The 25,634-nt window shown below is 40.0% G+C and overlaps 2 protein-coding genes across 5 annotated transcripts in view; one reads left to right on the plus strand and one right to left on the minus strand.

The window, feature by feature from the left end:
• SLC39A9 (solute carrier family 39 member 9) overlaps positions 1-5,674 on the minus strand; it is a 54,111-nt gene extending 48,437 nt beyond the window's left edge. For all 4 annotated transcript variants that reach the window (XM_044918057.1, XM_044918056.1, XM_021679743.1 and 1 more), the window contains exon 1: positions 4,923-5,674. In XM_044918057.1, the coding sequence (XP_044773992.1) occupies positions 4,923-5,018 (96 nt within the window). In that variant the 5' untranslated portion in view covers positions 5,019-5,674. The remainder of the gene's footprint in view (positions 1-4,922) is intronic.
• A 393-nt stretch (positions 5,675-6,067) lies between these two features.
• ERH (ERH mRNA splicing and mitosis factor) lies at positions 6,068-20,594 on the plus strand. Its single transcript, XM_021679525.1, has 4 exons — positions 6,068-6,148; positions 10,374-10,461; positions 17,105-17,225; positions 20,099-20,594. The coding sequence occupies exons 1-4, from the start codon at positions 6,146-6,148 to the stop codon at positions 20,199-20,201; spliced, it is 315 nt and encodes a 104-aa protein (XP_021535200.1). The 5' UTR covers positions 6,068-6,145; the 3' UTR covers positions 20,202-20,594.
• Positions 20,595-25,634: the final 5,040 nt, after the last annotated feature.

Here is a 25,634-nt window from a genome sequence, read left to right on the forward strand (position 1 = left end):
TTACTGGAGAGACTCTCCTATCCTATAAAACTACCCAAGGCAGGGTGGTGCCAGTGAGAACTACTGACTGCTGGGCACTGGAGAAGTATGTGTTCAGCAGGAGTCTACGGCTTGAAAACCTGCCTGCAGTGCCGGAGCTGGGCCCTGGAGAAGCCAAGCTGGAGGCCAGAGAAGCCAAACGTGTATGCTGCAGGAGCCTGCACTGGGGAAGCTGGGCACCGGGGAGGCTGGCTGCCTGTGCCATAAGAATGGCTGCCAGAGTAGTTGCCTAGAAGCAAGCACGGACCAAGAAGGAAAAACCCTTCCTCTTTCTCGCCAGTATCCTCTACTGGGCCAGCTGGCAAAGGAAAAAATACTTAAAGGGCCCATATCCATTTCTGCAGAGTAGTCAATGAAGAGTAAATTTGGAGCTGAGAGGCAATACATTGATAACTGGCACACTAACCTACTAGAGTTACAAAAAAAGATACACAGAAGCCAAGTGACAGCCAAGAACAGAAGAGAGCAAGTAAAATGCTTGCTCTTTAGGCTACCTATTTAGCTACTCACAGACTTTTCTGGTGCTGTAGATTAATGAAGTTTCTGGATGGACAAGTTCTACACAAAAGAGGTGCTACCAATATTCTCCTTCATCTCTATTATAATAACTAATATTTATTAAGTACTTACTATGCCAAGCATGTTCTATTATATCACCTCATATATATCAATTCATTTAATCCTCACAACAATCCTATGAGATAGATACTTCTATTATCTTCACTTTACAAAAGTTCAAGTAATTTGTCCAGGTTCACAACAGGCAGGCAAATGGCAGAGCCACAATCTGAATCTACATAATTTAGCTCCAGAATCTATACTCTTCTTTTCTCTGTATTTAAATTCAATTTCGTTAACACATAGTGTATTATTAGTTTCAGGGGTAGAATTTAGTGATTCATCAGCTGCATATAACACCCAGTGCTCATGACATCAAGTGCCCTCCTTAATGCCCATCACCCAATTACCCCTTCCCCCCACCTACCTCCCCTCTAGCAACTCTCAGTTTGTTTCCTAGAGTTCAGTGCCTCTTACGGTTTGCCTCCCTATTTTCATCTTATTTTTCCTTCTCTTCCCCATATTCATGTTTTGTTTCTCAAATTCCACATGAGTGAAATCATACGGTATTTGTCTTTCTCTGACTTATTTTTCTTAGCATCATACCCTCTAGGTTCATCCCAGAATCTATACTCTTAAACACAATGCTAAACTGCTTCACTACAAAATCCATTTCATTGTTTCATTTTTTTGCTTTTAGCACCCATCTTGTTTCCCCAATTTGCCTTTGTCAAATGCAAGAAAAATTAATGAAGGGAACATACAGGTGCAGAAGCCAGGGTATAATTTTTTGGTTACTAGAAAACCGACCCCTAGAGAAATATAGAGCTTGCAATAGATAGTCTGATGTACTTATCTAGTAGTTAACCCCAAGATGTCATCACTTAAAAATCCATACAATGGGGCAGAAGAATTTCCAGAGCAACTGATACCTATTCCTATAAATTCTATTTTATTTCAATAAAATTAGACATTCAATATTAGTATTTGAGGAGGATTGACACTTCTAGAATTCTGTCATAGGTTTTAAGAAATACCTGTACTTACACTTAGCATTACTACTTGTTACCTGGAATTCCAAACTGAACTATAGAGGATCTTAAACCTTGTTATCATTCAACAAAGTTGCACTTCTTCTACAATTAAAGGAAAGGTTAAGACTGTCACATACAGAAGCATTCCAGAATCCATTTCAGGTCTTCTTCCCTCAAAAAGGATGTGAATTCTTGAATATCACAATTTAGAACTGTCTTGACTAAAAAGACATCAAGTACGAAATTAATTTTGGATAGTTCAAAATGGGAATTGCTTCAGATTCTAACTTGGCAGGTATCGATTTAAAGGGCATCTAAGACATTCCACTCTTTCTTATAGGTTTCAGTGCTATTTGAAGATGGTTTACCTCTGTAGTTTCAATTCTGCTACACTGACAAAACACAAGGTAGGAGATATACTGTGGAAGGGAGAACGTCAGTGATGTTAAAGATATTTCTAATTTGGAGAGCTAATGGAGATAATGTTAGTGGTGTTAAGACATTCCTAATTTGGGGAGCTAAGGTGCCAATTTAGATCCATGGTACTTTCATTCCTTCTTTACAGTGTTCATCAGAAAAACAAATACCATCTAATGGTCAAGTGCTTTGGATTGGTAATCAAACTGACTTAGTTTCAAATCCCATCTCTACCAGTGTCTACCATACTCTCTGAGCTGGAGTATGCACATCTGAAAAGTGAGGTTTAACAGTATCTATCTCACAGTCTCCTCCTGATTTAATAAAACAATGCGCCATCAGTGCCTGGCACTACACAGAAGGAGCTCAGTAAGTTACCTATTATTAATATTATTAAGCAGATAAATTTCAATAACACTTATCCATAGAATATCCTAGGGAAAAGAAAGTTTTTCAGGAAAATAGTCAATCAGATTTTATCTAGATTTTATTTGATCCAAATACTTTTATCAAGCAAAGATACTTATGAAACAATAACCTTATAAGACAATAATCTGAGGAAAGGCAAAATTACTGATTGCTTTCCAGACACGGGTAAATTAGAATGCAAAGTATAAAATGTTTTATTTTAGAAATGAAATTCCAAACAGACATAACATTAATATCTATTGCATTATCTGAAGAGAATAAAACGTTAACATACCAGACAACGCAAAAGCCCTGAAAAATGCAACTTTGTCACATCTATTTCAAAAAGAACCAATTGTAGAAGAGCATACTGGCTGAACAAAAGACACAAATGTTTGATTTGTTGGTAACTCAAAGCCCCAAAGATATCTATTATTGAATGAGTCAGTTATTACAGTTAGACACAAAACTTTTTAACACATGAAAAACAAAACAAGACTTAAAATGAAAATTAATGAAAAGAAAGAATACTAAGAAATACTAAGAAAATACTAAGAAAAATACTACAAGGCAGGGAGACTAAAGGAGAAGGCTGTTCCAAATGGAACATTCATGGTGAATAGGAATGCCAACCACCAAACTAGACCTTTCAGATCCAAAACAAATTGCTGAGAAGCTTCCAGTAACTGGAGAGGGAGATGGAGGAGTTTACCCATTATTAGAAGTCTGTTCCAAATAAAGGCTTAAAAATTATAATTTTGAACAAAGTTCTAAAAATGAAAACCTTAAAGAAGTTTTCATAATCATTAAGAACAATCCTCAACATTTTCTAAAGTTCTTATTATGTTCTAGAATACAGTCTTGTGCTCATATTAATTCATTACATCCTCAGAACAATCCTATAAGGTCATTTAATAGAAGAGATTTGGATGTTAAATAGCTTGCCTCAAATAGTGACACTGATTTTGAACTATACTACCTGTCCCAGATAGTTCCTGGGACATTAGTGCATTACTAATATCTTAAATTCTTTATTGAAGTAAGAGCAGCACTACTTTCATCTGCATACCTATGGGTCCATACTATTTTAACACATGAAGAATGTGGCATTATAATCCAAACTGGTCTGCAACAAGGAAAGTATGAAAATGAGACAAAGCCTTCAAAAAATTTTATAGAATATGAATATTACAATTATAGGAGTAACAGACATAGAGGAGTATGTCTATTGAATATTAATAACACTACATTTGGGCTTATATTTTGTATGTCTTTTTTTCCATTTCATTTTCTTAGTATTTAATTTTTATAAATATATTGGTCTGCAATGGAATGGAAATTAAACAAAAACAAGAAGTGGTCATTTACCAGATAGTTGGAGGAGCAGGCTCACAAAGTACTGGACAGGTGGCCCAAGTAAGTGAGGTAGGCTTCACAGTCAAGGAGGACTGTGACAATCTACGGCTAGTCAGCTCTAGCCAACTGTTGCCTTGAGAAAATACAGACAAAAATCAAAAACAATAATAAAAATACTCTGCTATCTAACAAAGTAAGTCTGCGGGCTAGTTTTGGTATGACTACCAGTTTGCTCTTTCATGAAGCTATTTCAGGACTGGCGGTGAAACTGGGCCTATTTTACTGCTGAACCCCAAGATACTCATGAAATCCTGTTCCCTCCAAATGTAGTAGTTTTTCTCCCTAAATCTTTTGAGCACTGTGCATGCTGTGAACTCTTTATGAAGAACTTACCTGCATTTTCACTGAACAATGCTTTCATCTTTCTTCCACTAATGTTTGTTCAAGTAATAACAAATGAACAAATTAACCAAATGTCAAAACATATTAACAAAAAATTCACTTCTAAGCAAAGATTTGAAACAACTTCAAATATCCATTCCAATGCCCTCTTTCTTTAAAAGAAAATGTGAGTTAAGAACAATTTAATTTAGTTTTTCTCTTATCTTCATTCTAATACAAAAAATTCAAATCACCAGAAAACTTTTTTGGATTCTAATCCAAAAAACTACCTTTCCCCCCCAAAAAACTATGCTTCATTTTCTCAAAAAGAGGAGTTATCCTGATTTCTATGCATGTTGACAAATAATATTCTCCATTTATGTTTCTTGATAGCAATCTGGAACCTCGATTCCTTGGAACCTCTGGGAATCAAAAGAATGTTATGGTGTCTCTTTCCAGGAAAAAGCACAGAGCCCTAAATTTTTGTGTGCCATTTCACAAGGTTCAGAGTACCCAGGATCTTCGGTGGATCCACCCACCCCAAATTAAGGACTCTAGTGCTTAAAAAGAGGTTCGTTTCTATTATGAAATGCTATACATCTTTTTAAGATAGCCCTCCTTAGTAAGACCTTTGCTCTGAGATTAATTGGGGAAGCAGCTTCCCTTTACAACGGTCACTACTTCCTAGCAGCCACCCTGACAGCTGACAGAAAATTGAGAATTTCTTACCTCAGAGAAATTAACAGCCAAGGGAACGATTCCAGCCACGTAACATCCCACCAACATAGCCAGAGACAACAGACTAATGGAGATGAAATCATCCATTCTGTCCTCCTTTATTTACCCACCGCCAGCAGACTACAAATTTTCAGTGGCTTCAAAGGGTCCTCAGGTTCTTAAACGCGTGTGGTGTTTCCAAGAGAACAAGCGGACTTTCCAGTTCTTTCGTCCTCCCCACCAGCAGATGTGTTCACGAAACCCTTCTCTGGAACGCACCTGGAAACAGCCCCTTTTTCCTGATATTAGCACCGGACAGAACTTCCAGCAATCTCAGGTCCCGGCCCCTGCGTTTTCAGATGCCAGTCACTGGATTCCCTACGGTTAACAGTTAAAGGTATGCGAAAGAGCGATTTCTTCAATGGTCGGAATGGTGGCACAATGGGCCCACTCCCTCCACAGACAACGTCCCAGGGGGGCAGCAGGAAAAGGAGGAAAACCCAAGCAAACTTGTTCTTTCTCCCGGCGCCCCTATGTCCCTGGGGCAGTCCCCCCCAGGCTGGGACCAGCCCACCAGTCCCAGCCAACTCTCCGAGTCTAGAATGGGGAAAGAGTCCTGCAGGTCTCTAACGATGGGCTCAGGGGTTCAGCAGCGAAGCTGATATGAAGCTGTCTCTGCCCTATACCCGATGCTGCCCATATTACTCCACTCCGCTGGGGCTTGACCCGGAGCCACCGATACTACAGCTGCCATGGCCGCCAAGTGGCACCTCTTCATTACATCCACTTCCGGATTGCTTCACCGCCCCCTCCTTTAGAAGAATACCTCCGGGTTACAACCGACCTATGGCCCGGGAGTCTTATGCTACCGCCATTTTTGAGTAGGGCTAATGAAAGATGTCTGGTGTCAGAGTCTATATCTTTGTTCACTCTAGCCGCACGTCTAATAACGAAAGTAAGGAAGACAGTGTCTTGAGAAGAAATGGTATTTTTCAAGTTCCGCAGCAATTCCCTTTGTATGTCATCGCCCTTATCCAAGATGGCTGAGACAGAGTCAATATCCACTCTAGCTGCCGGAAATGTACGCGCCTCTATGGTCCAAAAGGCTCTTTCGCGGTGCGTTTCTGACGACTTCCGGCGGCTCCTCTCGCGGGGATTGGCTGTTGGCGGCGTTGCGGCTAAGCTCGTGTGCGGCGGCGGTGTCGGCAGCGGCTGCAGCGAGGGAGTTTGGCGCGATGGTGAGAAAGGCCTCAGCGGCTCCCCGGTCCCCCAGCCTCCGGGGCGGTCCCAGCCCTGTACATCTTTTCCCCACCCCATCCAGCGCGAGCGTGCAGCTCCCCGGCCCACCAGCTTGTGGCTGGACCCTTCCCCTTCCCGCCGCGGAGACGCTTGGCCTGGCACTAGGCCCCGGCGCCCGGGTCCGCCCTACGTTTGCGCGCCCGCCTGCGGGCTCCGGCGAGGCGTGCGGTGTGGAGGATGCGCTTTCTCCCAGTTGCAGCTTGGTAGAGGCAGGCGTGGGGATGCTGCTTTTTCCCTCCAGACTCTCTGGCCCAATGTAGGAACAATGGCCGAGGGATGTCTGACAAACCTGTTACCAAAGCTGACAGATTCAGCGTACTGCACCCAGCGTGTGGGCCGGGAGGGGTCGTCTTCGCTTTGTAGTGCGCTTTCTCAACTATTCTCTTTTGTTTTGCTGTGCTCTGTCTTTAAATATACATACAACGTTTTTTCTCTTTTCCAAGACTCCAGATGCCTGATTTGGCGTTTCTCCCAGCTCTCAATCCTGTTCGTACTCATTCTCTTGGGACTGAAAGCTGAAAAGATAGGCTCAGCTGAGGGTTCCTTAGAATCTGATCGGGGTGGTAGTGGAGTGACTAGGTATTTTGTTTGTATTTTTTATTTTATTCCACCAAAAAGGAGATGCTCCACAGGGATTATGAGGAATCATGATTACTTCCACACTTCAGCTTTCGTTTTCTGATTGCCGCAGTTACTGTTAACAAGTTATGCAGCTGTTGTTGGGAAGGAACTTTTTGAGGTTGTACTTTTCTGAATTGAAATGTTTCAATGTTTGACCCAACATGGTTTCCCAGAGAGGACTAGGATTAGAAGACTGGGTTTCCAGTTCTTGTTTTGTCATAACTAGCAATGTGACCTTGCACAAGTCTTTGATCTCTTAGTTTCCTTCTTTGCCTTTTATGTCACTATTTGGTATTGTGTTATAATGCTTAGATTAAAATCTGAGGAAGTGACAGCAATTAACCCATTCTTATTGGGCAAATATCAGTGATAATTCCTTCTCAGTCCAAGTAGCATTAAAAATTAGAATTTGTATGTAAAACAGTTATTGGTTCAATAGTCTTAAATACCTTTGCTTTATTAAAGATAAAAGCTTTAGGTTTGGGTTGTTTGGTGTTTTGTTTTGTTTTGGTAGTTTGGGAGAAGCATTTGAAGCTAATGTGCAAATCATATGTATTGTTCTGTAGCAGTAGAATGATTCTTAGAATTCGTGTGTGAGACTTATAAAAAGTAAGTCAGGATTAACTATTAAAGTGATTGACTTGTGCCTGGTAATCAGAGAGAATAAGAATTTTATTAAGGTAATTCTGCATATCTTTTCCTGATTTAGATTTTGCAATTTTTTTTTCTATTGTGAGAAATTTAAGTATATATGTATTTGTCTATATGTACTTATATTTTGCATATATATTTGTTTTTTAATTTTTTTTAATTTTTTTTTAAAGATTTTATTTATTTGAGAGAGAGAGAATGAGAGAGAACACATGAGAGGGGGGAGGGTCAGAGGGAGAAGCAGACCCCCTGCAGAGCAGGGAGCCCGATGCGGGACTCGATCCAGGGACTCCAGGATCATGACCTGAGCCGAAGGCAGTCGCTTAACCAACTGAGCCACCCAGGTGCCCTATATATTTGTTTTTTAATAAAACCAAACAGCATCGAAAATAGCTCCAGTAAGAAGAAGGTGATCAAAACTGATTTGGGAGGTTTTATGATCTTAAAATGTTAATAGGAAAGCACTGCCACTTAAAAATAATACTCGTTTCAATTACAGATTTGTAAATTTAGTCATTTTTTGTTCTTAGTTTTTAATCCTAATCTTTGGGTAGTAAGTATTGAAAATAGTGAGCTTTGTCAGAAGTTCATTCTAAGACTAGATATAAACAGTAGCATACTGAATAGCCATTTCCATATCTTTACTCTCTTAAGTAAATTAGTCCCTAAATTTGCATTAGAATGAGAACAAAATTAATATAGTAGCAACTGGTGTGACTAATATACAGAGCGAGCCCTACTGCAGGAATGCTAGTGTGGTTTCTATAAAATTATTTTCTTCTCAACATCTGACCCATCGAAACTTTTTTTTGAGGAAGTGACTTAGAAAAAATTCTGTATAACAAATAATCTAATAAAATGCTTTCTCTGGTTTATAATGCTTATTTAACAAAAGCCAATTACCCTTCATCTCTTGTCACCAGCGTCTATTTTTATCTCAAATCCTCTCAAACTTTTCATCAGAATGAGTTAGTTCTTGATGGGGAGGGAGGAATATGAGCAATTTCTTTGCTTTTTATATAGTGTTCAGAGTACGGGGTTTTTTTGGTGCTTATTCAGAAACTCTAGGCCTCAACATTCAGTTCCAATATCTTGATGGTTGAAAATTCTGATCATTTCAAAACAGTTTGGGGGACCTGTCATAAAGGATTTTTTGGACCCCAAAATAATAGTACAGTAAAAGAGAAGAATGTGAATAGTTTGAAGACTGGGTGTACAGTGAGGTTGCATCATACTTGGCATTTAATTAATTGACTTTACACACTTGGCAAAAGATTGAAGGGGCCATAATTTCGATAGGACCAATAGTTTGGAGACATTTTTGGTTGTCACAGTTTTGCCTAGGAGGAGGCAGGGGGTTCAAGTGCTACTGGTATTTAGTGGGAATAGGCCAGGGATGCTTCTAAACATCCTACAGTGCACAGGACTACCTTTATAAGGAGGACCCTTCAAGCCCAAATTGTAAAAATACAGAGATTGAGAAACTGAAATAGACCCACTAACAAAAACATGCCCCCTACTGAGCATGATGAGGTGGAAGATGTTAAGTCTATCTGCTGTTCTTCAGGCATATTCACAGTTGTCACAGTTGATCATCTATTTCGTGTGATTCTAGTGTTTAAAAATACGTGATTTTGAGATAGTATAGCCTCTTAAGGTGAGTCATCTACTGGGTGAATAGCTTAATGGTTTTTCTAGGGTAATGTTAACTATATATTAATTTTATACTGCCCATTTATCTTCTGCCTTCACATTGGAAAAAACATAAATCAGATCCAGTGCTTACAGTCATTAATGGTGTTTCTCTTTTTCTCCTTTTATCAGTCTACATCTGAGTTTTTATTAAGGGACTTAATAGGGCTAGAGATAGAAAGTGAACGTGGAGATAGAAAACCTAAGTGGGTTTATGATCTAGTTGGGGAGAAAGATAGGAAAGAAAAAAACAGTACAAGGTCGCTTATGCTGCATGCTTACAGGCAGTAAGTACAACAGTTGGAGAAAACAGCCCTTAAGGACTGGGAGACCTGGGGCACCTGGGTGGCTCAGTTGGTTGGGTGGCTGTCTTCGGCTTAGGTCATGAGATCGAGCCCCATGTCGGACTCCCTGCTCAGTGGGGAGTCTGCTTCTCCCTCTCCCTCTCCCTCTGCTTGTGCTCTCATAAACCCACTTAGGTTTTCTGTCTCCACTGGTCACGTTCTATCTCCAGCCCTATTAAGTCCCTTGATAAAAACTCAGATGTAGACTGATAAAAGGAGAAAAAGGGAAACACTATTAATGACTGTAAGCACTGGATCCGATTTATGTTTTTTCCAACCTTAGCACAACTGTGGAGTCACATCTACATACATACTTATGGTTCTCACAAAATATAATATGATCTAGTTGGGGAGAAAGGAAAGAAAAAAAAAAAAAACAGTACAAGGTAGCTTATGCTGATTGCTTACAGGCAGTAAGTACAACAGTTGGAGAAAACAGCCCTTAAGGACTGGGAGACCTGGGGTGCCTGGGTGGCTCGGTTGGTTCGGTGGCTGTCTTCGGCTTAGGTCATGAGATTGAGCCCCATGTCGGGCTCCCTGCTCAGTGGGGAGTCTGCTTCTCCCTCTCCCTGTACTGCTCCCCCTGCTTGTGCCCTCACTCGTGCCCTCTCTCTCTCAAGTAAATAAATAAAATCTTAAAAAAAAAAAAAAAAAAGGACTGGGAGTCCTTACAGAGAAGCTATCAGTCCACCTTCTGACACCACGCTTACACAAAGGCTTAAATGTAGGACAAGCACCCCTAATAGTGTTTTAATAACCAATGATCATTGTGTCATGACTGGGGATTTTATATCATACTATGAATTTCTCAAATATGAGTTAGAAACTTACGTTGAAATCACTTTTCCCTCTGCAGTCTCACACCATTTTGCTGGTACAGCCTACCAAGAGGCCAGAAGGCAGAACTTACGCTGACTATGAATCTGTGAATGAATGCATGGAAGGTGAGTTTAAACACTAATCAAAAGTTTTTATTTTTGTTTTCCTAACCTTCACTATTAGAACATGTCTCATTTAGGAACTGGACTTGTTTTTCCTCCAGATTTCTTGAATTATTAATTTGAACAGGGAAGGAGGATATTAAGGACCATATTTGTTGAATATTGAAACGTTGATTATATATATTATCTTTCTGCTGCAGATATTTTTTTTCCAGCTCATGATTACAATGAATGACTTTCTGAAGCCTCCCTTTGTTATGTTGATACTCCAGTATTTGTTGTGATATGTAAATATCTTAATAGTTATTTCTTATGTATTCTGGTTAAACTCAATCAAGCACTATAGAGTTGTTAAGACAGGCTCTAGGGATACCTTCAGAACCTATTAGTCTGCTCATTGAACAAATAAACATTAAAAGCTGTTGAGGTTTGGTTACATTCCATCAGAGTGTTAGAAAATAAAAGTTAGCTCAGAGAATAAAGGCAAATTGAACCAAATAAGTATAATTTATTATGCATTTGGTAAGCTGACACCACCCTGAAGGAAACTATTAGCCCTTAATGTTTCTTTACTCAGTAAACCATTAGATGAGAGCACATAGATTGGATCATCACAAATTGGATTCATCCTTACATTTAATCATTATATCAAGTAAACCACTTGTGCACATTCTGTACCCTTTTTAGCAAATTGTCCATTCTTCACTTCTTCCTATAAAGATTTTATATTCACTGTTTTTGCTGCTGGGCATGTCTCTCAATTTGTTGATTATCCAAAGCTAACTGGGTTAGCCTTAAAATCTGTCCTTGTAAAGCCAACAGTGGGTAGATCTGTGGGGAAAAAACTAGTAATAACTAGAGACATCTAGGTTAAGTTGGCACCATGCCTTCCTGATTGCAGATTCTCTTTAATTTTAAAAGAAGAGCAGCTTTTGTTCTTCCCTCATTTCAGGACCCTTCCTCTGCTGACCATTATGGTAGACTTTGTGCACGTGCTGCCTTGGCACGTTAGTGCCTTATCTGTATTATTATGTTTGGTCTTTGATTCTGCAGGTACTCTGCCAACCTCTGCTGATTTTAGTGAAGCCTAACTTTTTCTTTTTAATTAATACACTTTATTTCTAGAGCAGTTTAAGGTTCCCTTGTACTCCCTTTCCCCACCTCCACAGTTTCCCCCATTAATAACACCTTACATTGGTGTGGTACGTTTGTAGCTGATGAACCCAATATTTTTTTTAAGAATTATTTGAGAGAGAGAGTGCACATAAGCACAAGCCGGGGGCGGGGGGGGGGGGGGGGGGGGGGGAGGCAGAGGGAGAAGCGGACTACTTGCTGAGGAGGGAGCTGGACACAGGGCTTGATCCCAGGACCCTGAGATCATGACCTGAGCCAAAGACAGATGCTTAACCAACTGAGCCACCCAGGCACCCCAGTGAACCCAGTATTGATACATTGATACATTATTATTAACTAAAGTCTACTATTAAGTGAAGTCTGTTATTATTAACTAAAGCTCATTCTTCGTGTTGTACAGTTCTGTGGGTTTTACCAAATGCATAACATCATATATCCATTGGTACAGTATCATACAGAACAATTTTCACTTACCTAAAAATTCCTGTGCTCCACCTGTCATTCCTCCTCCCCACTTCACCCTTTGCCTCCTGACAACTATTGGTCTTACTGTCCCCTCCATAATTTGCCTTTTCCAAAATGTCATAGGGTTGGAATCATTACCATATGTCGCCCTTTCAGACTGGCTGGTTTCACTCAGCAGTATGCATTTGAGGTTCTTCCATGTCTTTTTAAATTAATAGATTTAGTTTTTTTAGAGTAGTTGTAGGTTTACAGGAAAATTGATTAACAAGTACAGAGAATTCTATCACACCCCTTCTTCTCTACCCTCTCCTTCCAGTTTCCCCTTCTACTTAACATCCTGTATTAGTATGATACATTAGTTACCATTGTAGAACCAGTACTGATACATTATTGACTAAAGGCCATAGTTTACATTAGTGTTCAGTCTTTGCTTTGGACATTTTATGGGTTTGGGCTTATGTAGCGACAGGTATCTACCATTTACTGCCCTAAAAATCTAGTGCTTCACCTGTTCCTCCCTCCAAACCTCTGGCAACCACTTACCGTTTTAATGTCTCCATAGCATCACCTTTTTCAAAATGTCAGGTAATTGAAATTATACAGTATATAGCTTTTTGGGTTGGCTCTTTCACAGAACAGTGGGGTTTTTTGTTTGTTTTTAAAGATTTTACTTATTTATTTGTTAGCATACAAGCAGGGGGAGGGGCAGAGGGAGAGAGACAAGCAGACTCCCCGCTGAGCAGGGATCCCAGGACCGACCCTGAGATCCTTATCTGAGCCCAAGTCAGACGTTTAATGAATTGAGCCACCTAGGCGCCCCCAAAGAGTGTGCTTTTAAGATTCTTCAGTACCTTTTCATGGCCTAATAGCTCATTTCTTTTTATTGCTGAATGATCTGTCATTTGGGTATACCACAGTTTGGTTTTCCATTCACCTACTGAAGGACATCATAATTGCTTCCGGGTATTGGCAGTTATGATACAGCTGCTGCAAACATTCGAGTGCAGGTTTCTGTGTGTACCTAAGTTTTCAACCCCTTGGGGTAAACTAAGGAATATGATTGTTGCATCATATGGTAGGATTGTGTTTAGCTTTGTACAAAGCTGACAAACTATCTTGAGATGTCGCTGCACCATTTTGCATTCTCACCAGCAATGAATGAGAATTCCTCTTGCCTCCACATCCTTCGCAGCATTTGGTGCTGTCAGTGTTTTGGATTTCTGTCATTCTAATAGGTATATGGCGATATCTTGTTTTAATTTGTAGTTTTCTTTGCATGATGCTTATTTGCCATCTGTATATCTTCCTTGGTGAGGTATCTTTTCAGATCCCTTGCCTACTTTTTAATTGAGGTGTTTACTTTTTTTTTAAAGATTTTATTTATTTATTTGAGAGAGAAAGAATGAGACAGAAAGAGCACGAGAGGGGGGAGGGTCAGAGGGAGAAGCAGACTCCCCGTGGAGCAGGGAGTCCGATTCGGGACTCGATCCCAGGACTCCAGGATCACGACCTGAACTGAAGGCAGTTGCTTAACCAGCTGAGCCACCCAGGCACCCGGGTGTTTACTTTTTTTAATTATTGAGTTTTAGGAGTTCTTTTTTTGGATGCTAGTCCTTTATCAAGATATATGTTTTGCAAAGATTTTCTCCCAGTCTGTGGCTTATCTTTTCACTTTCTTGATAGTGCCCTTTGAAGCACAAAAGTTTTAAATTTTGATGAACTCCAATTTATTTTTTTCCTCTCATGGTTTTGGTGCCATATCTGAGATTCCATCGCCTTGTTCAAAGTCATGAAAATCTGTGCCTGTATTTTCTTGCAAGTGTGTTATAGTTTGGACTCTTACATTTAGGTCTCTGGGCCATTTATGATGTGAAGTGTGGGCCCAACTTTATTCTTTTGCATGTGACTCTCCACAGTTGTCCTACCACCATTTGTTGAAAAGACTGTTCTTTCTTTATCAAGTTTTGTCTTTGTATCCTGGTCAAAAAACAATTGACCATAAATGTGAGGGTTTATTTGTGGACCTCTTTTCTATTCCATTGATCTGTATGCCCATACTTATGTATAAGCAGTACCATACTGTCGTTGTTAGTGTAGTTTCACAGTAAGTTTTGGAATTGGTAAGTGTGAGTCTTCCCAGCTTTGTTCTTTTTCTAGATCTTTTGGGTTATCCTGGGCCTCTTGTATTTTCATATCAAATTTAAGATCAGCTTGTCAATTTCTGCAAAACTAGGTTGGATTTTGATAGGGATTACATTGAATTTATAGATCATTTTGGGGGTCATTACCATCTTTTTTTTTTTTTTAATATTTATTTGAGAGAAAGCATGAGCAGGGGGAGCCTGATGAGGGGCTCAGATCTCAGGACCCTGAGATACGACCTAAGCTGAAATCAAGAGTTGGATGCTTAACTGACTGAGCCATCCGGGTGTCCCTGGGGAGCATTACCATCTTAATATTAAGTCTCCTGATCCATGAACATGAGATCTTCCATTTATTTAAATCTTTAAGTGACATTTTGTAGCTTTCAATGTACATTCTGTGCTTTTTATTATTAAATTTATTCCTAAGAATTTTATTTTTTGATGCTGTTGTACATGGAGCTGTTTTCTTAATTTCAGATCGTTTATTGTTGGGGTATAGAAATACAGTTGAATTTTGTATATTAGCTCATATCCTGCAGTTCTGCTGTATTCGTTTATTAGTTCTAATGGTTTTGCACGTGTGCACACGTGTGTGTGTGGTTTCCTTAGGATGTTGTGTATACAAGATCGTGTCCTCTGTGAAGAGAGAAGTTACACTTCTTTTTTTCCAATCTGAATGCCTGCTGTTTCTTTTTCTTGTCAAGTCACCCTGACCAGAACCTCCAGTACAATGTTGACTACAAATGACAGAGTAGATATGCTAGTGTTCTTTCTAATCTGAGTGGGAAAGTATCTAGTCTTTCACCATTAAATATCATGGTAGCAATGGGTCAGTGCCTTTCTGAGATACATGGTGAATTCATTTTTCTGGTTTTTATTTCCTTTCTACTTTGACCTTTCGGTTCAGTAACTCATGAGTGGTACTCTGTGATCATGGTGTGGTGTACCAGTATCAGTCAAAAACCCTAACTCAGAGAGCTTTTCATAGATCTGTCGTTGAATATTACTTAGTGGTTTTTTGGGGTTTTTTTTTCCTATTGGGAGATTTACGAAGTCAATTTAGAGGTACATGAAGGACCTGAGTGTAGAGGATAGGACATGTTTTCCCAGATGACATTTATTTGCTTGTTCATTCATCATAGTGGTATTAAAAGCATTTGATAGTGGGAATGGACAGAAAAGGTTATGTTTCCATTGTGTGGGAACAACAGGAGTATGTCACTGAATAAAAATTAAATGTGCTCTTTAGATGATTATGTTAACGTGTGCTTGCTCTCAGTGATTTTGTTCATTGTCTTTGTATGACTTATATTTGAGTACCTACGTGCTCTTACATGTGCTAATGCTTTTACATGCATCATTTTGCATAACCTTCACCATAGCTCCATCGAGAATATTGTTGTTCTCACCATTTGACAAGTAGTTCTGGGGATGGAGTCGTTAGTAAAGGACAGAACTAGAATTCAAGTCTCTGAATCCAGAGTCCAGTCGTTTAAAGTACTCATGACAGTCTCTTCCTTGGTGCCAGTTTTGTTTTTGTTTGTTTTTTGCATTGTATCAAAATTTGAAAGCAGGGGGCGCCTGGGTGGCTCAGTTGGTTAAGCAACTGCCTTCGGCTCAGGTCATGATCCTGGAGTCCCGGGATCGAGTCCCGCATCGGGCTCCCTGCTCGGCGGGGAGTCTGCTTCTCCCTCTCCCGCTCCCCCCTCTTGTGCTCTTTCTCTCTCTCACTCTCTCTCTCAAATAAATAAATAAAATCTTTAAAAAAAAAAAAAAAATTGAAAGCAGGATAGAAAGGCCTCTATTTGTCATCCATCATTCCCAAATGCAGTGTTTTTCTTTATTCTGAGGCTTTAGGAATATTGTTTATTGAGAAACCTGATAAGACTCACACTGTCATCACTTGTTTGAACTCTCATATGCCAAGTCTTTAAAGTTCTTTTAGACCTAGTGGCTTGAAGTAATCATTTTATTTTATTTTTAAGGCATAAAATACTTAACATTCTGGCGAATATATAAAATTAAAAGAAATTTGCTAGTGACAAACGTTAAAACAAAAGTGACCAACTTACTCTTCTTTTCCCAGCCCAACTTTATAAAAATAAATATTAAGGGGGTGCCTGACTGGCTCAGTCAGTGGAGCATGTGACTCTCAATCTCAGGGCTGTAGGTTCAAGCCCCACGTTGGGTGTAGAGATTACTTTAAAAAATTAAATCCTTAAAAAAAGTTAAAATACTATGGTATTGCTATATATATGTTATATATATGCTATCCATATCTAAAGTTTATACAATTGTTTTTTTTTTTTTAAGTTTATTTATTTATTTAAGTAATCTTTACACCCAGTGTGGGGCTTGAATTCATGACCCTGAGATCAAGATTCACATGCTCTCCTAAATGAGCCAGCCAGGCACTCCAATTTCTACCCAAGTTTTAAGGTATAATTAATGTGCAATATAAACTCTACAGTGAATCTGAAAACAAACAGAAAAATCTAAAATGTATTCCTTTGAGATCGGGAAAAAGAAAACAGTGTCCAATATTACTGGTGATTTTTAGTGTAGCATTAGTGGTCTTGGCCAATGGTATTAGGAAAGAAAAAAAAAAAGCAGAACTAATAAGAGAATTGAATAATGTTTCTCATACCAGCACAGCATACACAAATTAGTTTCATTCCTCTACATCAGCAACAATAAACGTGTTGGCAGAGAATTTACAGACATGCTCTTTAATCCTCACAAGGACCAGCTCTTTTGCTCGTAAGTTTTGTTCCATCAAGTGTGTGCGGGCCTCGGCTGCTTAACCCGAAGGCCCCCGCGGGCTCACGTCCCGGGCCTGGCTCCCCGCGCCCCTGGCCTAAAGTTTATACAATTGTAAGATCTTGGTTTTTCTCCTCTCTTAGGTGTTTGTAAAATGTATGAAGAACATCTGAAGAGAATGAATCCCAACAGCCCCTCTATCACATATGATATCAGTCAGTTGTTTGATTTTATTGACGATCTGGCAGACCTCAGTTGCCTTGTGTAAGTATTAGCCACCATATCTCTTAAGGTGTATTTTTCTGTTGTATATCCAGCTGTTTGAGGTGATTTATGGTATTCTGAGCTCACTATATGCCTCACACTGATCTTTGCATTTTGACTACTATATAGTAATATTTCATCTACATATGGCTCATAAATTAATTTGGCAACATAAAGCTAATGGCACAGGAAAAGCTTGAGAATTTTGCTAATTGATGGAAGTTAGTATGCAGAGAGAATGCTGAGAAGTTCAAAGTCCTGATCTTGGTTTCTTAAACCAAAGTCGTTTGCGGGGGGGGGGGGGGGGTTGTTTTGTTTTTTAGGTTTTTTCCCCCTCAAAGTCTTTGTCCTAAAGCAGTTGGCTTTGGGTTAAAACTAAGATGATTCTGTTTTCATGACAAAGGAAAATGAGAGTACCTTATAATGAGATGATCTTCAGTAATCAGGTGCTTGAATCTTACATGGCAGATACTGTCATAGAAGTAAATATGTTTTTGAAAAATATATACGTCCTACTCACAGGCACTTCCTGTGACTCCTGGATTATGACTGGGGCCAGGCTAGGACTTGCTGTTTCACCAAAGTGAAAACTTGTATTTAGTTGGAATATTTTGAGTTTTACTTAACTAACTCAAAACATTCCAGTGATTTAGGTCTAGTCTTTATTTATTTTTTAAGATTTTTTATTTATTTATTTGACAGAAAGAGAGAGACAGTGAGAGAGGGAACACAAGCAGGGGGAGTGGGAGAGGGGGAAGCAGGCTTCCCGCTGAGCAGGGAGCCTGATGCGGGACTTAATCCCAGAACCCTGGGATCATGAACTGAGCTGAAGGGAGACGCTTAACAACGGAACCACCCAGGTACCCCAGGTCTGGTCTTTAATGAAATATATTAAGAAGAAGAAGAAAGGTTTTTTTGGGTTTTGTTTTTTTTTTTAAGGGTTTTTTTTTTGTTTTTAAAGATTTTATTTGAGAGAGCCTACGTGAGAGCATGACTGGGGGAGAGGGGCAGAGGGAAAGGGTCAAGCAGACACCCCACTGAGCACGGAGCCCTACATAGGACTCAATCCCAGGACCCTGAGATCACGACCTGAGCCGAAGTCAGATGCTTAACCGACTGAGCTACCCAGGCGCCCCCAATATGAAAGTTTTGTTGGGGCTCCTGGGTGACTTAGTCAGTTAAGCATCTGACTCTTGATTTCGTCTCAGGTCATGATCTAAGGGTCTTGGGATTGAGCCCTGCATTGAGCTCTGTGCTTGTATGGAGGCTGCTTGTTCCTCTCCTTCTGCTTCTCCCCCCGACCTTATGCACTCCCCCCACCCCAAATAAATAAATCTGAAATGCGTCTGTCCCACCCTGATACAGTTCTTAAAAATTGTTCTTTTTTTAGTTCTTCTCCAGTGTTGATATAAATATTGTAGACTATTGAACCATTTCTGAAGCGGACTAGATTAACCCTTATTTAATTAGGAGGCACTAATAGGGCACCTGGGTGGCTCAGTCTTTAAGCTGATCCCAGGGTCCTGGGATCGAGCCCCTCATCGGGCTCCCTGCTCAGCAGGGAGCCTGCTTCTCCCTCTCCCTCTGCCTGCCGCCCACCCAGCTTGTGCATTCTCTGTCTCTGACAAATAAATAAAATCTTAAGAAAAAATTAGTATCTACCTGCAGGGTTGTAATAAGGATTAAGTGAGTTGATTCAGATAAGTACTAATTGATAAATTAGATAATTTTGTTTTTCTAAAGTATCTTTTAGGTTGGGTTTTTTTATTATTTTTTTAGGCAAAGTGTATCTTTATCTCTCTTGGATGCCATGTAGTGCTTCTACCACATGGTGCACATGGCTTTGAAACACTGAAGTGATTTTTATTTGTGCAATCTCTGGTTACTTATTGTCTGCTTTTTTATACTCTAGCCTTAGTTTTTTACCCCAAAAAATGATTTTATTGCTTAACCAATGAGATTTCAGTGGTAGGTCACTATTTGAGTCTTCTAAAGATATCTTGAGTGGTTGGCTATTTGGTGATACCTTGGCCTCAGAACGCCTGGAGTCCCACTGGAGTCTCATTGCTAATGCCGCAGGTTTACTTTACTTACTTACTTTACTTACTCTCCTGCCCCTCCTCTTCTGATTAGAGCCATTTTGAAGCTTATGTCTTCCATTAATTCTCTACCAGCCTCTAGCGTGATTTATTTTAAGAAGCAAATCCTGGGGCACCTAGGTGGCTCAGTTAGTTGAGCATCTGCCTTCAGCTCAGGTCATGATCCCAGGGTCCTGGCATCGAGTCCCACATTGGGCTCCGTGCTCAGTGGAGAGTCTGCTTCTCCTCCCTCTGCCCCTCCCCTTGCTCGCACACTCAAGCATGCTCACTCGCTCTCTCAAATAAAATCCAGAAAAAAAGCAAATCTTGAAATATAGGTTAAAAGATTTCCCTTAACACTTTACAGGGAGGAAATCTTTGTAGTAACATGTTTTTTAAAGATTTTTTAGTTAATTCTAAATAAATTTAGCAAATCTCAAGTTTGTACCAGTGTTTGGTTTTTATATTTTAATTACTAAAGAAACCATAAAAGTTGTTAACTAGATAGAACACACGGTTTCTAGTCATACTTTGTCAAGAAGTAGATGTGTAACACATTGCGCATTTAACTTAAGATTTCTAGATCTTGGTTTCTTTTTCTGCTCTAAGATTGTACTTGGTGGTCTAAAGTTCCTATGGCTTAAAATTCAGTAATGTAAGCAGCTCTTTTATGTTTTCTTTAAGTTCATGTATAAACATGCACACCTGTGCCATCATTGGGCAGTTATAATTTAGGGTTTTAAAAACGACAGTAATTGACCATTATAACTTTGCTTCTGCCTTTCTGTTCCTCAGTTACCGAGCTGATACCCAGACATACCAGCCCTATAACAAAGACTGGATTAAAGAGAAGATCTACGTGCTCCTTCGTCGGCAGGCCCAACAGGCCGGGAAATAGTTGAGTTAGAAGCAGTAGGGGGATGGGGGTGGGCTTGGAACACAGGTGTGTACAGCGTGCTGTAGTGGAAGTTCTGTGTTATAGTAATCCTGTTTCCATTTTGGTATACTCTAGCCAGGATTGAATGTATTAGATGAAATGTGAGGATCTTGTTCAATCTGAAACCCCCATTGCCCCCTTCCCCTCCCTTTTTTTTTTACTTAAACATTTTTATGATAATTTAGATGGAAGTTGTTTGTCAGTTAATCTTGGTTCCAGTCCTTCAAACTGTTCATATCTGCTTTATAACATTCACTGTACTAACCCTTCTTCAGGTTGGGGTAGGGGGGTAGTGACAGTTTAGTTACATGCTCAAGATAAAGTCTTAGTGAAAAATGAATAAATGTTCTTTAGTTATATTTTCCCCTTGAGTGATTTTTTTTTTCTTGGTCTCCGAACATTGAAGTTTCTTACAAAGCATTATCAGTTTCAAAACCTATAGGCTGCCACACAAAGAAGTTGAAGAAAGCTTATGTATGTGTTGAATACATTTCACTGTGGTTTAGGTGAAGCTAACAAGCTTTTACCTCCTTTTTCCAGCCTTATAAGTAAATCTTGATTGTGGCTCCAAGGTTTGTACTTGCTATTGATGCAAACATTATGATAGATTTTTCTGGCGATCTAGCTTGTCTGCAGCAGCCAGGTGAGGTCCTTAGTTTTGGTCATGTACTCTTTCTGGGAGGTTCTTGTGCCCTTCTCATAGCCTTCAGCAGTTGAACACTGTTTACCACTTCTGTATGAAAGCTGTAAGGGTAATGGAAAGACCACAGAAAAGGACAAGATCATGTTGCTTTTGATGGAAAGAGTGTTGATCACGTGACTCGAACATACACTGTACTGTACCGCCAGTCATCCAAGGGTGCAAACATTCCCTGATTCTGCTTCTCTCACACTTCACCAACAGCCAGTATCTTTACACACTGTAAGATGGGCATTTTTTTTGGAGGCTTTGTGACCGGCCTTCCCCATGTCCTCATTAGAGCCTTAACCATTTTTCCTATTTTATACAGAATGAAATTCTGAGTTGGTAGTTGTATGTGCTCACTTTTACTGTAGAATAGTTATTCTGTTAATGAAATGTCATCACAGTATCAAAGGATCATTAAAATTAGAGTGCCTTGGGGCGCCTGGGTGGCTCAGTCGGTTAAGCGTCTGCCTTTGCCTCAGGTCATGATCCTGGGGTCCTGGGATCGAGCCCCGCATCGGGCTCCCTGCTCAGTGGGGAGCCTGCTTCTCTCTCTCCCTGCCACTCCTCCCCTCTGCTTGTGCTCTCTCAAATAAAATCTTTTAAGAAATAAAATTAAGGTGCCTTACTAAGTTACGTATAGCTATGGTTAATATTTCACTGTGAGTCAGCCAGATTTTAAAGCTAAAATGTTCCCAGTGAAAAAGGAATAGATCCAAAAGTCAGTCAGATTGTCTTGCTTTTCATTTGGTCTGTCCTGCCAATACAGTTTTATTTCTGTAACAGATGTGATCTTGGCTTCATTTTTTGAAAAATACTCAAGCACGTCTGGAGGGAATGGGACCCCTTGATACTCAAAATACAGTTTCTAATGTTAGGTTTAGAGAGGAAAATATGATTTTCTAAGGAAAGTGGAGAACATCTGGGTCCTAGATGTTGGGTGATGAGCGCAAAGGGAAAGGGAGCAGTATTTCAGATCATATTTTATAAGGCTTAAGGAAGACTAGGACTGGAATAAATGTGGACATATATATACATTTATGTCCAGCATCACAAAGAAAAGGAGCAGAAGTAGCCTTTCATCGTGGAGGTGAAGTCTGATAAAACCTTCAGTGGTTTGGCCAAAGCTATAACCACCATTCCCCTGTTGTTGAAGAGTTGGCATATTGATTGTGTGGCCTTTCCCGAACCACAAGTAAAACAGGTCTGATTTCTGTTCATACACGTATTTTACACTGCTACCTACAAGTGAAACCTACAGACAAATTACAAAATTCTTGATTCTCATCTATCTTATTTATATACCTGAGCATATAAGATATTTCTTGACAATGTTCCTTCTCAGCATTTGATCTAAGAGGTTACAGGAGTATAAAAGGGGGATTTTAACTGTGTCACTTCACTGGCAGTTCTTGGGCTTAAAATATTTGCAGCACCTTGCTAAACACCTTGGCGTTGTTTGGACAAGTTACGTATCTTATTCCTGTTGTTGCGTTGGGAATGCTGGGGGCCTGTTTTCCTTCCGACAGCAGACCAGACAGGGTTAGAAAGAGGGCAGGGCAGTTCTTAGGATGACATCAGCTTCTTATCAGTTTGGCCTTTCCTTTATCAAACTTGTTTTTACTAATTTTTCAAAGATCAGAATGAAAATTGGCAAAAATAAATGAACTGTTTAATCAATTTTATCACATTTGTACAGATATGTTTAGAAGAAAGACGATTAATTTGTGTGTTGGCATAAAGCTCCTAATATTACTACTTAGGCATAGCATTTCCTGCTTAGGAAACATTTACATATATCTTATTTAATCCACACAGCGGCCCTTTGAGGTTGGAAACCATTGTTCCTCTGTTAATGGTGAGGAAATAGGCTCGGATTGTTCAAGTCCCTCACCCAGATCACACAGCATAACCACAAAGATTTTACTAGCTGAAAAAGACATGGTCTTAACCTCAGAGCTTGAGAGTAGGTAGCTCCCACAAAATGAATAGCTGTGAGCTAAATAATGGATCTCTGGTGGGTGCCTAGCAAAGGAAGCTTTTTAGATCCGTAAGACCTAAATAGGTCTCATTTGTCACCAGTTTAATCAAAAGCATAGAGGACACAAAACAGCTTGCTAGCCCAGCATTATGGAGTGTTTCTCTTCCATTGGAGTGGTCCTCATGGCAGTTCACACAGTAATCCAAGAAGTATTCTCTGCACACACAGACAGATGATAGCTCAGGTGCAAGAGCTACGCTGACCTAGAAGCCCTGTGTACAACAGGAGCCGCGATCTCTTGTTATAACTCCATAGACTTAGTTTCTAGGTCACCAAGAGACCTTTCCCAGTTATAAGTCATTGCATTAGGAGAAGCACAAAGTTCGACCTTCCCACCAGGAATTTGTAGTTTTCACCTACTCGAAGTGAAAATGATCAGAGGTCATTTTACCTCTGATCAACAATCTTGTCTAGTAATATTTTTTCTCAAGAACAGAGCCAGAACGTTAACCCAAGGTCAAATTTGGCCGTAGAGCAGTTTTGCTAATCCTTCATCCACAGATACTTAAGGGTGAGATGACACATCTAGCTTACTTTCATGTGGGAGGTAACATTTGAGCCTTGAAAAGTGGCTAAACTTGGAACATAGGAAAATGGGACAGGAGAATAACAAGGTAGCAAACACTGTAATGTTTGAGGGGCAGCAAGGAAGCCATCATGGCCAGAGTAAAGTGAGTATTTAGGGGAGCGGTGGTGTAAAGGCCAGGACAGTAGTGGGACGCCTGGAACATGAAGCTACAGAGTTTAACTTCGTAGGCCGTGAATAACCTTTAAAGATTTTTAAGGCAAACCTGTCAAATCAGCTTTAGGAGGATGAAATTCACTGCTCTGTGTAGATTAGATTGGAAAACTAGAGAATTTAATGTCCCAGAAACCAAAGCAAGAGAATTTTTCAGTGAGACAGGTAAGATGAGGAAATGTAAAAAAGCTTTGGATTTGGAATTTAGGCAGTTTTTTCAGGAGTGTAACATGAAGACAAAAACCAATTTGCAGGTGAAGAGCCCGCCCAGGAAATAGTGAAGAATAGGCAGGGAAGGCAAAGTTCACTGGGAACTTGAAAGAAGGAAGTGGGAATATGGAATGATGAGTTGGAACGACAAATTTTTTTTTTTTTTAAAAGCAATTTGTCCTTGTATATAAGTAATGTAAGTAGAGGAAGAATCTAAGATTTTAAAAATTTATTATAATATATACATAATGACAGGGAACAAGCATGACATAGAAAGGCTAACTTTGAAACTAATGTAACATTGTATGGCCATTATACTTCCAAAAAACAGCCGAGCTCCAGGCTACACACAAAGGCAAGTGAGTGATGGGCTAAGACATAAGAAGGGGCTGAGAGACTGAAATCATGAAGACATTCGGTAGAGAAGTTAGAAGAGGCTAGATGATGATCTGAGGGGAATTTCAGCGATAGAAACCTGAGAGAGGGGATAATTTCTTAGTGATTCACTTTCCTGTCTCCTGCACTACATAGTTCTCTACTTGGAAACCTGATCTAAGAAAGATATCTTTGAAGACAGTAGTAGTCCTTTCAGCTACATTTAGAGATCCTGTGTCAGCTTATCTAGCACACTTCTTTCTTTCTTTCTTTTTTTTTTTTAAAGATTTTATTTATTTATTTGACAGAGACACAGCGAGAGAGGGAACACAAGCAGGGAGAGTGGGAGAGGGAGAGGGAGAAGCAGGCTTCCGACTGAGCAGGGAGCCCGATGTGGGGCTCGATCCCAGAACTCCGGGATCGTGACCTGAGCCGAAGGCAGACACCCAACAACTGAGCCACTCAGGTGCCCCCACACTTCTTTCTTTTTTACAATTACATGCTTTAACTAGATATTCAATTTGAGGCATGCTGTGAAGAGCTTGGCTTAAAAGCCTCTTCTGTGCCAAAGGTAATTTTCTTTATGCTTTTCAAGAGAGTGGGGAGAAGGCTAATGAGGACTGATGGTATCACTTAACTGAGACAGGCCCTATGTCTTTGTCAACAGATGTTTGAATTTAAGGTCTTCAGACTGTAAGAGAAATGGGATAGATCATGGTTTTATCCTTGGAAGCCTGAGGTTGGATGGATTGCCATGGTAATGCTAACTCTAACTCACTTACTGGCATTTGTTGTGGATTACCTACTCTGTTCCAGGAACCCCCAGGCTCGGCCAATTATATTGCCCCTCTAGTCTTTGAGAAAAAAGGAGTATGTTTGAGTCTTAGTACCTGCTCCAGGGTGAACAATTTGAGAAGCATCTAACAATGCTGGGCCACTTCTCCCCGGTGGCCCTGGACATTCCAGAGATTGCTCTGTCTTTTGACACTGACAGTGAGCCCAGATGCATGTTGGAAGCATGGTTACTCACTTCCTTTCACAGGTAATGCAATTCCAGGAAGGATTACCATAAGGCCCTTCCAGTTTTTAAGCAAGTCCCAATAGGAGGCTGCAGTTGTGAGGGAGGGAAGTTAGCCTCATAGTCCCTTCAGAGGAGTGTTATGAAAGGATCTGAAGGTACAGGTACTGAAAGGCCACTGAGGGCAAATGCTCATTAGTATGAAGTCCTGATGCAGCTCTTAGGGATCTCTCAAGGTAGGAAGTCTTGATTCTCCAGCATTTGGTGACATCTCTGAGCCAGGTCCTCTCTGGATCTGTTCAAGTAGTTGGATTGAGAAATTATAC

Source organism: Neomonachus schauinslandi, chromosome 9 (genome assembly GCF_002201575.2).
Source record: "Neomonachus schauinslandi chromosome 9, ASM220157v2, whole genome shotgun sequence".
NCBI classification, from domain to species: domain Eukaryota; kingdom Metazoa; phylum Chordata; class Mammalia; order Carnivora; family Phocidae; genus Neomonachus; species Neomonachus schauinslandi.